General features: G+C 44.8%; 1 protein-coding gene across 1 annotated transcript in view; it reads left to right on the top strand.

Moving 5' to 3' along the window:
* GAD2 (glutamate decarboxylase 2) overlaps nucleotides 1-12,443 on the top strand; it is a 74,717-nt gene that overhangs the window by 14,718 nt on the left and 47,556 nt on the right. Inside the window, exon 8 of the mRNA XM_046010596.1 lies at nucleotides 9,637-9,716. Within this exon, the coding sequence (XP_045866552.1) occupies nucleotides 9,637-9,716 (80 nt within the window). The remainder of the gene's footprint in view (nucleotides 1-9,636; nucleotides 9,717-12,443) is intronic.

Here is a 12,443-nt window from a genome sequence, read left to right on the forward strand (position 1 = left end):
TTGCTACAGCAAACTAAGAGGCTAATTCTTGACTTCTAATTGAAAGAAAGGTGATTCAGCTATACAACAGCCATTTGATTCTTCCTCCTCCTTCTAGTACCTCTATCCATGCACATAATTATGAAAGAACATTTGAATTATGAACCTTTCCTAAAATACCAATTGGTTCTAACTCTATACTTATTTTTTAAGATTTTATTTATTTATTTGACACAGAGAGAGAGAGAGAGAGATCACAAGCAGGCAGAGAGGCAGGCAGATGGGGAGGGAAAAGCAGGCTCCCTGCAGAACAGAGAGCCCGATGTGGGGCTTGATCCCAGGACCCTGAGATCATGACCTGAGCTGAAGGCAGAGTTTTAACCCACTGAGCCACCCAGGCGCCCCTCTATACCTATTTTTTTTTGACAGATGAACTCTTTTTCTAATTTATGATATCTAATTTATGATATCTGATTTATGATACCTGATATCCTATAGCTATCTGACTGTTTCCACCACACTTCCAATATACATTAGCTCATTTGATTCTCATGACATTCTTGTAGGACAGGCAGAGCAGAGATGATTATTAGCATTTTTTGAATGAAGAGGCCACAGGTAGAGCTGGGATTAAATAGGTTTCCTGACTCCCAGGCCAGTGAGGTCCCTGCCCCAACTACCTATGTAGAAATCAAATCAAAAGATTCAGCGACAACATCTTGTATGCCACAGCACATCAATTAATTTGGCATTTTATAGCTTCCCAAGATCCTTTCTTGTAATGTGACTGTGTTGCTAAATTATTACTCTCCTCACTAAAATAAAACAAAACAACAACAACAACAAAATTACTTATTATCTCACGGGGCTGGACTGGAGGGGACATTTAGAGCTCACTTAAAGCACTGCTATGTCTCATTGAACACTTGATCCAAACCATTCTCGACAGATGAACCCTTGAAGTAGCCTTGCCCATGAAGATTTGGGTTAAGAGGTAACATGATCTCTATATCTAGGTCTTTCTGGGTTCTAGACCTCAGGGCCATTCCATTCCATTCATCACTTAGTGTAATTCCTTCCAGCTTCAGGCCTGCCATACATTCCCTTAGTCTTTCCAAGTTTTACAATTACCTTGACTCCACCAGCCCCAGAAATAGATCTTCACAAGCTGAGAAAAGATTATCAAGTCATGTAATGCCTTTTCTCCAGGCCAGACAATTTCCATCTTTGCATGGAGGTTTCATTCCTGTGTCCCTTGATCTGCAGGGGGAAACAGTAGTGGGAGAGCTGTTTTGGGGTCCAGTGGAGAGAGGGAAGACCAAAGGCTATAGCAGAAGCTGCTTCAAGTATTGTCTCTCTCAAAGCTCTTTGAGAGTTTCCAAGGCCCATGACTTTTGAGAATCAAATGAGTCTTTTATAAAACAACTCACCTCAGCTCCTAGGATGTAGGAAACACTACATAAATATTAAGTAAAATTTTTTATAATCCCACAACCGTACTTCTAGATGAGGAACCCAAATCCCAGAGGTGGGAGATGCTTTGCCCAGGGTTTTTAGCCAGTCAGTGGCAGAGTCAGACCTTGAGCGTGTTTCCTGACAATCCCAGCACTGTTCTTTCAACTACTGGGTTGGGTGACCTCTACACCACTCTAGCTGGCTGCTCTAAATTCACTTGTAGCATCCTTGCTAAAACCTTATTTTCCACATGTTGGTTATTCTAGTGCTAATTTAATTTCCTGATCTATTGAGCCAGGTCAAGTTACTGTCCTTTCTTCTAGTCTGAGCACCAAGTTTAAAACTTGACATGTGTATAGAGCCATAGGGATGGAAATGACATTGAGAAACATCACACACTGAGGAAGGGAAGGGTCATCTTTTGTTTACAAAATGGCCCTCACCGTCTTTGTTGCACCCCAAAAGCTACTCATCCCTTTTCTGGACACCAACTCAGACAAGAAGTTTCTCTTTATTGATAAGGAGGTCAAGCTATTACATTTTTCTGTTTGTTCAAATCCAACTGTTTTCTAGAAATTTTGAATAGGACTAAATTAAACAAATAGTATTGCTATGAAGAGCATTAGAAGAAGTAAATATTATCACTGAGTTGAAACAAGAGATAGCATTTAAGCTCTGAGTAAAGAGTTTTAAGACTATTTTCCTCCCCAATATGGAATCACAAAAAATCAGAATTGGAAAGGATCTTAAAGATTGTCTGATTCCATAGTCGTTCTTTGCTGGAATCTCATCCTTGTCACCAAATCTTCAGTAATAGAGGATCCTGGCAAAAATTAATCTGATGAGTTTAGAGTCCCTTCTTGAAACTAGGTTTAGAGGGAAGTTAAGACTCTGGCTGAATAATTCACATCTCTGCTTGAATCCTTTGAAAGCCCAAACAAACCTCATTACAAATTCCTCTTATTTCTTTGTGTGCAACAAGTTCTTCCAGAAATAGTCTCAGTGAAACAGTGTATTTGCATCCAAGAAAAATGTTCTTCATAATCAGAATAGGTAGTGGGATCTTTTAGGCAAATCAGCACAACTCAATCCACTCTTTACAGCCAGTCACCAATGTTCTGCTGAGACCCCTCATGGCCACAGCCCACTTACACAGGGAGATGATTGTAATAATTGTTTAGAAAGATGGTTTTCATATCACAACACTACATAAGAGGGCTCCATTCCAAAAACAGATGTTTTTTATGTTTAAAAAAAAAAAAAAACGAACTTACAGTGACCCAGGCAGCTTGGAAAGACAGCTCCCATGTAATGCTCTCCATTAGACAGAAGCTTAGTCTGACAGAACTTCAGTAAGTGAAATTGTGAGCTAAATGCAGGTTACCTTCAGCCTCTGCATTCCCACCTCCTGTTCGTTTCAGGGCTCTCATCACCCCTGTGTTATTTTCTCCCTCTATTCAATCCCATCAAGACCTACTCTCAGGAAAGAGCCTGAGAGTTCTGTAAGTGATGGGTAAAACCTAGGTGTGGCCTCTTGTGGGGGCATTTCCTTTGCAGTAGGAGACAAAGGCATGAAGCAAGAAGGTACCGTGCAGCCATGGGGCCATGGGGCGGTGGGATGTGTTCTTTATACCTTCTCCGTTCACTCAGTGTGCTCTGTGCCAGGCATTGCTCCAGGCACTGCTTCAGGCACTGGGCAGACAACAGTGAACAGAAGAGACCCAGTGCCTGCTCTCAAGGGGCACATAGTGTACAGTGGGGAAGGAAAGGGCAGGGGTCTGGAGGGGACAGTCACTCTTCTTGGTGCCCCTGAGACAACAGGGAGTGATCACTATAACTGAATTCATGCCTAGTGCTGATGTCCACATTTGTCACCAGATGTCATCCTTGGATCTCTCCTCATGTCAAGTAATCTTGGTACACACCATTCTTTTAGGACTTACTTAGGGCACAAATTCACAATGGGTGACTTTACACTGTACAACTGTGAGTAATAAGTAGCAGCCTTCTAGAAACGCCTTGTACCAGATCCATATCATGTCACTATCACAGAGTCTCTGAGAACATGGTTTGGGGATCCCCTATCCTCCAAATCATTATAATTAAAAATCAAGGAAGTGGTCTCACAGAGTACCAGCTTCTTTGTAAATCAGATGCTTTAGAAAGCAGAACACTCTTTTAAGGCCACTTGATGAATAAAGGCAAGGACAAGGACTACCGGTCTGTCTAAGGCAGAAAGAGCTATCATTTTCCAAATCCCAGGATGTATAGAGAGCAAATCAATGAATGTGTGGAAGAAGTGTGGAGAAGAGGAAGACTGTTAGTCCTAATATCGCTGAGTGGGGTGGGGTGTCCAAAGCACGTGGAGGGATCAAAGAAGCAGATTCCAGCTCATTCATTGGTTGGGCTTTAGGACCTATTTGTTGGGGGTCCTGATGTGTAAGCCCCCCCCCCATTCATCTCTGTTCTATATTTCTACACACACCTCATTCACTCCATTCACAAAGGTGTTCAAGCCCGAGGACAATCAATAGGCCATAGGGCTAGAAGATAGAGCTTTTGACAGAATGGCAGAAGAGTGAAGAGCTGAGATTTCCAACTTAGTGTTCCCTTTTTCTTCTTTTGAAGTTATGAGTTGCTTCTTCCCCAAAGCAGCTGCTCTGGCGAGAAGGGCCTATAGCTGTTTCCTACTTGGGAAGGACTCCATTTGGGGCCTTTTGGGGTGGGTGCCAAGAAGATCTCTGGACTTGCTTTTACAGTGGGCTTTAGATTAGATGTGTTAGGGTCTATGTAGCCCACGATTGGCTCCATTTACTAAAGCCCTCAATATTGGGATTTGTGGCCAGAGATTGATGGCAATAAGTAGTGGACATTTTTCTGGACTTGTTCTCTGAGCATATGGTCAAATTCAATCCATATTTGCTAATAATAAATATTTGCTAAACCAACCGCCAAAGTCCTTGCCCTCATGCAACCTATGTTCTAGTAGGGGACAGACAGTAAGCAAATATTTACTCTAATGTCACATGCTGACAAGAGAATAGGGCGAAGGGGGCTGTTTGACAAGATGGTCATAAAAGGTCTCTGTGAAGAGGATATATAGTCACAGGGACCTACATCAAATGAGAGAGGGAGCCACATAAATATCTGAGGGAAGGGGGCACCTGGGTGGCTCAGGGGGTTGAGCCTCTGCCTTCCGCTCAGGTCATGATCCCAGGGTCCTGAGATGGAGCCCCACATCGTGTTCTCTGCTCCACGGGGAGCCTGCTTCCTCCTCTCTCTCCGCCTGCCCCCTGCCTACTTGTGATCTCTCTCTCTGTCAAATAAATAAATAAAATCTTTAAAAAATATATATATCTGAGGAAAGGATTTTCTGAGAAATGGAATAGCAAATACAAAGACTGAGAGGAGCAAATTTAGCGAGTTCACCAAAGACTGGGGAGTCCAGTACCATTAGGTAGAGAGGGCAAGAGGAGGGGAGGGAGGAGACAAGGTAGGGGAGGTAGCCAGAGACTGAGGGCTGTTTTAATAACCTTTGTGTCTCCAGGCTTAGCAGAGGCTTTCCCTGAAGCCCTGTGGTCCGCCAGGCAGTTGAATCTGTGTCTCAGTTAAGTATCTGGATGTGACCAACAATGGTTTGAAATAGTTACTGTGGCTTTCCAAACTGCTTATCTAAATTGCAGTAGAGAAAGAGAATGTCAAGAGACTGAGTGGTTTGTCTCAGAGTTTTCCACCACTCCCCTCATTCTCTCACCATCCCTGAAGACAGGACAGATTTATTGTCCCCATTACAGAAGCAAGCAGCGGATGCGCACCCCAGTCACAGGGCTGGATGGAATGACGGAGCTCATGCCCCTACCTCAGCCTATGGGCTCTCATTCTCACGCATTCCTACTCTGGATAATCTCATCCTCCTCAAGTCCAGAAAGCCTGCTTACTTTTTAATTACAATTATTTTACAACCATAAAACCCCATGGTCATTTGTACATCTTTCAAATGTCAGCTGAATCATGTAAACTGTATCTAGATTACTTATGATATTTTTAAAAAGATCAAGAAATTAATCTTCCATCAACCTCAAAGTTTTTCTTTAGTAAAAAATAAAAATCAGATGGGTCTGAACATCTGTTACCCAAATAAAAATATGGGTTAGTTCTAAATAAGCATTGGGTTCTATCAAGTCTATTGTTTTTCCAAAATCAGGGTGGAAGAGATAGGGGGGATATTCATTAACTCATTCCCCAGCCATTTTTTTTTTTTTTTTGGTTTTTGAATCTTCCCCCCCCCAGCCATTTTTTAAAAGATTTTATTTATTTATTTAACAGAGAAAGAGAGAGGGAGAGCATAAGCAGGGGGAGTGGGAGAAGGAGACTACTGCTGTGCAGAGAGCCCGATGTGGGGCTCGATCCCGGGACCCTGGGATCATGACCTGAGCTGAAGGCAGACGCTTAACCATCTGAGCCACCCAGGCTCACCCCCGCACCCCCAGCCATTCTAATGATGAATGACTGATCATTACAAGGGCCTTGATGATTAGGGGACACATCTGACTCCCTATGGCTTTCAATTTTTGCTCATAGCTTTACCTTCTGAGGCCACCCTGAGCCATCGATCCCTTTTCTCTCACCGTGACACCACATGTCCCTGTTGCCCTCTGCTCATGAGCAGGCATCCTCTGAGCTCTCTCCAGATGCTGGTTTCCAGGCTGTTCGGCTTCCAGCCTGCTGCTCTGCTGTGGTTCATCAACAAGTAGTTCCATTAAACGTGGTGCCAAGGATTAAAAAATGATTTCCCTTGCGCTATCTCACCTGCACGGAGACGTGCTATTGAAGCTGTTTTCACTGTTTCTTCCTCATTAGGTAGGTTTTTTTGTTTTGTTTTGTTTTTTCCCCCTCTCGCTCCTTGCTTGCCATGGTTCTTGCTATTTGTGGATAACATCTAGTGATTGCCCTGCTCCCTTTCCCGAAAATGTAAACAGGCTCAGTGTTTGGTCCCTGATCTTCTATTTTCATGCCTCATATCACCTTCGTTCCCCATCTCGAAGCTTTCTCTTTGGGCCTGTGTTTTTCTTTAAGTGTGTGGCGTTTGCTACAGTGATCAATTATCCTAGGTAATTGCTCCTCATTTGAGCATCCCTATTCTTTCTCATTAAAGACCAGACAAGACTACTGCCTCTCATTGACCAGGTGCACCAGATCTCTTACTTGGCCTCAATTTGCCGTTTGGCAGTTTAGGACTGAAGCAGAAACAGAAGTAAAACCAAGGAATCACTGAAGTAGTAATTAGTCAAGGTTTATTGTGCACACACCAAAAAAAGGCAGTTTGCAAACTGGGAGCCCTGAAACCAAAACATAAGCTTGAGATTCAGAGAATTTTGTTATAAAGCAGCTTAGGGAGCTCGGAGGGAGGGACGGTTAATTCTTCACAGGGATTGGTAACAATATTAGAATTTTCTTCAATGAAAGTGAATTGGTTAGTGGTTACCTCCTATCAATTTTCGGGAAGAATTTAAGTTTCAGTTATGATGTTCAGAGGCATAAGCGTGATGTGACCCAGGTCGTTAGCCTCATTTGTCATGCAAAATAAGCTAAATTAAGCTTTGCTTGTATGACTAAACTGGCTTTTGTCTGGCTTAGGAAATTTTCAAGTCTGGTCTCTGTGTGCGTTTGATTTGAGCAGTGCTTTCAAGCTCATTCACTGAGGGGCCTTGTGCTTGCTCAGTGGACAGCTGGCTCCTCTGTTCTGTGCCCTCCCTGCAGTGACACACTGACGTTCTCCACCCCTCCCCCAGCTCATTCTTCTGGGGGCCTCCCAGGGATCTGCTAACCAGGCAAGAGGGAACACTTCTGTTTGTTGTTGTTTTCATTCACTGTTACAAACCCAGTTAAGCTTTCTCTCCTAGTTTCCAGGTATCTCGGGAAGGATGGTCTACTTTGTCTTTCTGAGTTTGTAAAATGAGCTAATGACTCCTTCTCATCACGTCTCAGCTACACTGGACCCTTGAAACTCCTCTAGTCAGTGCCTTGTGTCTTAGTTCACATTATTGACCGCTGTTAGCAACGTGATTTCTTCTTGCTTATCAGACACATCCCCTAAAAATACACATTAACAGTGCTGTACTGCGTATTTAAGAATTCAGATGAGTCAAAAGTGGGCATTCAGGGAGAGGACACTCTGGACCACTAACTTAAAATTCCAGTCAGCAACCCTTTGGAGATGTAAATTGAGGAAGCAGCCCTCCTTTTGGACAGCTTAATGATCTGTAGTTAATAGTAAGAGGCTGCTGGGCAGATGCCATACAGCTGGGCTTACGTTAGCCTCTCTCAGCTCTCCAAATTACCCCATGATTACAGCCATTGAGATTCAGCGTCCTACCCGGGATTCTGTACCCAAAAGCACAAAGATCTGGCTTGTCAGTGTGGCCTTTCTCTGCACACCGTCCCGCCCAAGCCAGCGACTAGTGCCTTTTCCCTGGTCCTGCACGAGCCATGGCCTGCACCGGAATTAGCTCCCCAACAAGTCTGGGATGAAGAGAGTGCTGGACTGAACTTCTTCTCTTACTTGAGTGCCCCCCGTTTCACTAAACTTGACAGAGACTGAGTGTCATCTCTTGGTAGGAAAATATAAGCCTGGAAACTATACAGTACCTTGTTCCTGGAGGCAGCTGGCTTGTTTTATGTCTTGTATGTAAAAGTGGCTTGGATCACTGTGTGTTGGGATGGCAGGTCCACTTAAAAGTCCCAGGGTCGGGGCGCCTGGGTGGCTCAGTGGGTTAAAGCCTCTGCCTTTCACTCAGGTCATGATCCCAGGGTCCGGGATCGAGCCCCGCATCGGGCTCCTTGGCGGGGAGCCTGCTTCCTCCTCTCTCTCTCTCTGCCTGCCTCTCTACTTGTGATCTCTATCTGTCAAATAAATAAATAAAATCTTTAAAAAAAAAAAAAAAGTCCCAGGGTCTTGTTATCTTCACCCAGAAACTCAGGTAAGTTCAACAACCACCACCACAAAACCACCCATTCAAAAATGGGCAAAGGATTCATAGAGACATTTTTTTTAAGATTTTATTTATTTATTTGACAGACAGAGATCACAAGTAGGCAGAGAGGCAGGCAGAGAGAGGGGGGAAGCAGGCTCCCTGCTGAGCAGAGAGCCCGATGTGGGGCTCGATCCCAGGACCCTGGGATCATGACCTGAGCTGAAGGCAGAGGCTTAACCCACTGAGCCACCCAGGTGCCCCTCATAGAGACATTTCTTTAAAGATGATGTACAAAGGGCCAATGAGCCAATAAGAAGATACTCAACGTCGCTAATCATTAGGGAAATACAAATCGAAACCATAATGAGGTATCGCCCCACCCCCATTTAAATGGCTAGTATCAAAAACCAGAAAATAACAACTCTTGACAAGGTTGTGGAGAAATTGGAATCATTGAGCCCTGCTGGTTGGGGACACAAAAAGGTGCAGCTGCTGTGGGGAATAGGATGGCAATTCGTCAAAAATAGAATGACCATATGACGCAGCAATTCCATTTCTGGGGATACACCCAAAAGAATGGAAAGCAGGTCTCGAAGAAATGTTTGTACACCCTCACTCATAGCACCATTATCCCTCATGGCCAAAAGGTGGAAGCCACCGCAGTCCCCACTGATGAGGATGAATGGAAATGTGGGTATACCTACACTGAATAGGATTCAGCCTTTAAAAAGGAAGGGAATTCTGACACATTCTACAACAGGAGTGAACCTCAGAGCCACTGCACTGGGTGAAATAAGCCAGTCACAAAACAACAAATCCTACAGGGTTCCACGTACATGAGGCACTTAATGTAGTCAAATTCATAGAAACGGGAAGTAGAATGGTGGTTGCCGGGGGCTGAGGGAAGGAGGCATGAAGAGTTATCGTTCGATGGGTACAGAATTTCCGTGTGACAAGATGAAAAGAATGCCAGAGGCGGACAGTGGTGAGGGTTGCACAGCCATGTAAACGTCCTTAAGGCCACGGAACTGTACACTTAAAAATGGTTAAGGCGGCAAATCCCATGCTATGTAGATTTTACCACAGTTAAAAACAACTCAGCGGAAGGATGCCATCTTCTCTCAGCAATCCAGGCTGTTGAGGGAGATTAGAAATAAAAGGAGGAAAAAGACCAGCTGAGGTCTTTTTTGAATTTACGTGCAACTAATTGCATTTTTTTTTTTAACAGAGTCATTTTTCTCTCAAGAAGGGAGCTGCAGCTTTGGGGATCGGAACCGACAGCGTGATTCTGATAAAATGCGATGAGAGGTGAGTACGCACCTGTAGCCTCATTGGTTGGCAGTTTGCGACTCCACACGTGTATCTCTTAGTCCAAACGCAGGCCTTGACTCTGGGGTGGGGGGCAAACCCGCCTCCATCCCGGTTTGCTGTTCGCTGTTTCTTTTTCGTGTGGGCTCTTGCTTGGAGTCCTGGGATGTCGTTCTTCAGTGCTGTGGAGCCTTCCATGGCCCTTAACTGAATTGGAACCTTCATTAATCAGTCACAATATCCTGCATCAAGAAGGTGTGGGGCGGGGGGGATTTCGTCACCTGGGCCCTTAAGCAACAACCAGCAGTTTGAGCATCGATTTATGGAAGTGTCGTCATTCCAGGCGCCGTGGATGGTGTGATTGATGGACCGATTAGAGAAGTGGGGACAGTTTAGTGAGCAGGAAGTAAATGATGCCCCCAGAAACTCATCCACTTCATGCCAGAACCAAAGAGCTCTCCTAGAGAAAATCCCTGCCTTAATGGTTGCCCAAACCTCATAGGTAGTCTGGAAATAGGTGTAGGATTGAAAAGCATTTCTAGCATATCCATGTAAATCTTCACTAGAACTGATAAAGAATTAATTTAATCTCTAAAGACCTGAGTAAGCAATTTCACCAAATTAAAAGGAAGCTACTCAATTAACCATCTATTTTTTATATGTATTTATTAGGCAGATTTTATGTTTGCCCACCATGTCTTCAGGCTCCAGAAAAGCATAAGGCATCATCCCGTTTCCCTGACAGTCTGTGATCTAAGGGAGATGGGGTGCCACCTGAAGGGCACAGTTACAGGGTTGAATCCTGTGGCACAGAACATCTCTTGTGTAGATTGCTAGAGCTCGGAAGGCTCTGCGCAGCAAGCAAGACTTGTGTTTTCAAAGGGTTTTCTTTTTTTTTTCTTTTTTATGATTATTTATTTATTTATTTATTTGACAGAGAGAGATCACAAGTAGGGAGAGAGTCAGGCAGAGAGAGAGGAAGGGAAGCAGGCTCCCCGCTGAGCAGAGAGGCTGATGCGGGGCTCGATCCCAGGACCCTGGGATCAGGACCTGAGCCAAAGGCAGAGGCTTTAACCCACTGAGCCACCCAGGCGCCCCCAAAGGGTTTTCAAAATGAGGGATGAACTGAGTGGATGGAGGGGAAGTATGGGCGCCATCACAGAGGGCTGAACCCCACAAGCAAAGCCCCAGAAGTAGGAGTGAGCTTGTGGGGCTCCGGCGAGGAAAGCGGTGTGACCAGGGGTGTCCAGGAGGAAGAGCCATGGCAAGCCTGGTGGGCCATGTGGGATTTTGAAAGCTGGACAAAACACACGGTTAATGATGCATCTCCTTCCAGGAGGGAAATTTACAAGGGATTGCCACTTTCTCGTCCACACCTTTACATCTTGCCTGATCTGATTTGGTAGTTCGCAATGAACACGTGCCACTTTTACAATCAGAAAGAAAGAGCGATGTTTTATTTTTCCTTGTTGCGGTAGGAGGACGCTAAACTTAGCACTTGAGTTTGATGGATCAGTGATCAAGGTCACCTGAAAGCATTTTTTTTCTCCGAGAAGGGCATGATAGAAACCATCCTTCAGGAAGCAAGGCAAAGAGAGGCCTGGGTCAGCGAGGCTGGCTGTGAGGCTTTAGCACTAAGATGGATGGGAGATTAGAAAAACTGGAGCAAGGCAGGCACATTTTGAAGAAGGAACTGCTTGTGGGTTTTTTTTTAATATTTTATTTATTTATTGACAAAGAGAGACACAGTGAGAGAGGGAACAGAAGCAGTGGGAGTGGGAGAGGGAGACGAAGGCTTCCCACTGAGCAGGGAGCCTTATGTGGGACTCAGATCCGGGGAACCTAGGATCCTGACCTGAGCCATCCCTGAGCCAAAGGCAGACACTTAACCCCTGAGCCACCCAGGCGCCCTAGAACTGGTTATTTTTTAAGACTTTTCAAGACTTTTTAATATATTTTTTAAAAGATTTTATTTATTTATTTGACAGACAGAGATCACAAGTATGCAGAGAGGCAGGCAGAGAGAGAGGAGGAAGCAGGATCCGTGGCTGAGCAGACAGCCTGATGTGGGGCTCGATCCCAGAACCCTGGGATCATGACCAGAGCCAAAGGCAGAGGGTTTAACCCACTGAGCCACTCAGGTGCCCCAAGACTTTTTAATATTTTTTAAGACCAGTACTCTCAGATACTTAAGAACTGAGATTCGAGAAGAAAACTGGCATGGCCACAAAAATTGTTAACAGGCAATAAAGATTTAGATGACTTTAATATTGTTCTTAATCTGTAGCCAACTCTTATAAGGAGCCTAGAGTTCGGGGAAGGATGGTTTAGACAGGCCCTGTTAGCTGACCTACTCCATCTTCTAATCTAGTCTGGTTAGCAGGTGTCTTGACCTTGAACCCCAGTGGGTGAGGGATGGCCTGGGAGAACAGAGGGTACTCCTCACGCCACTCCTCAAGGCATCGATATTGCTGCTTCTAGTCCTGTGAGAATCAGGTTGTAATGATGCAAGTGGGCTTGAGATGTGCCCACCAAACCAGCCAACCAGGCATTCCTGGGAACCAAAGTCTGGCCTGAGGGTTATTCATGGTCTGAGGGCAGAAGTGTGCTCCAAAGAGAAGTGCAGGCCTGAAGAAAGGAAAGGCAAGAAGGAAAAGCAAAAAAGTTGCAGGAACAGGGAGCGCAGATGAGGCTGCCAGGAACAGATGCCAAAAGACGTCTGTTGTT

This window comes from Meles meles, chromosome 7 (genome assembly GCF_922984935.1).
Source record: "Meles meles chromosome 7, mMelMel3.1 paternal haplotype, whole genome shotgun sequence".
Classification (NCBI taxonomy): domain Eukaryota; kingdom Metazoa; phylum Chordata; class Mammalia; order Carnivora; family Mustelidae; genus Meles; species Meles meles.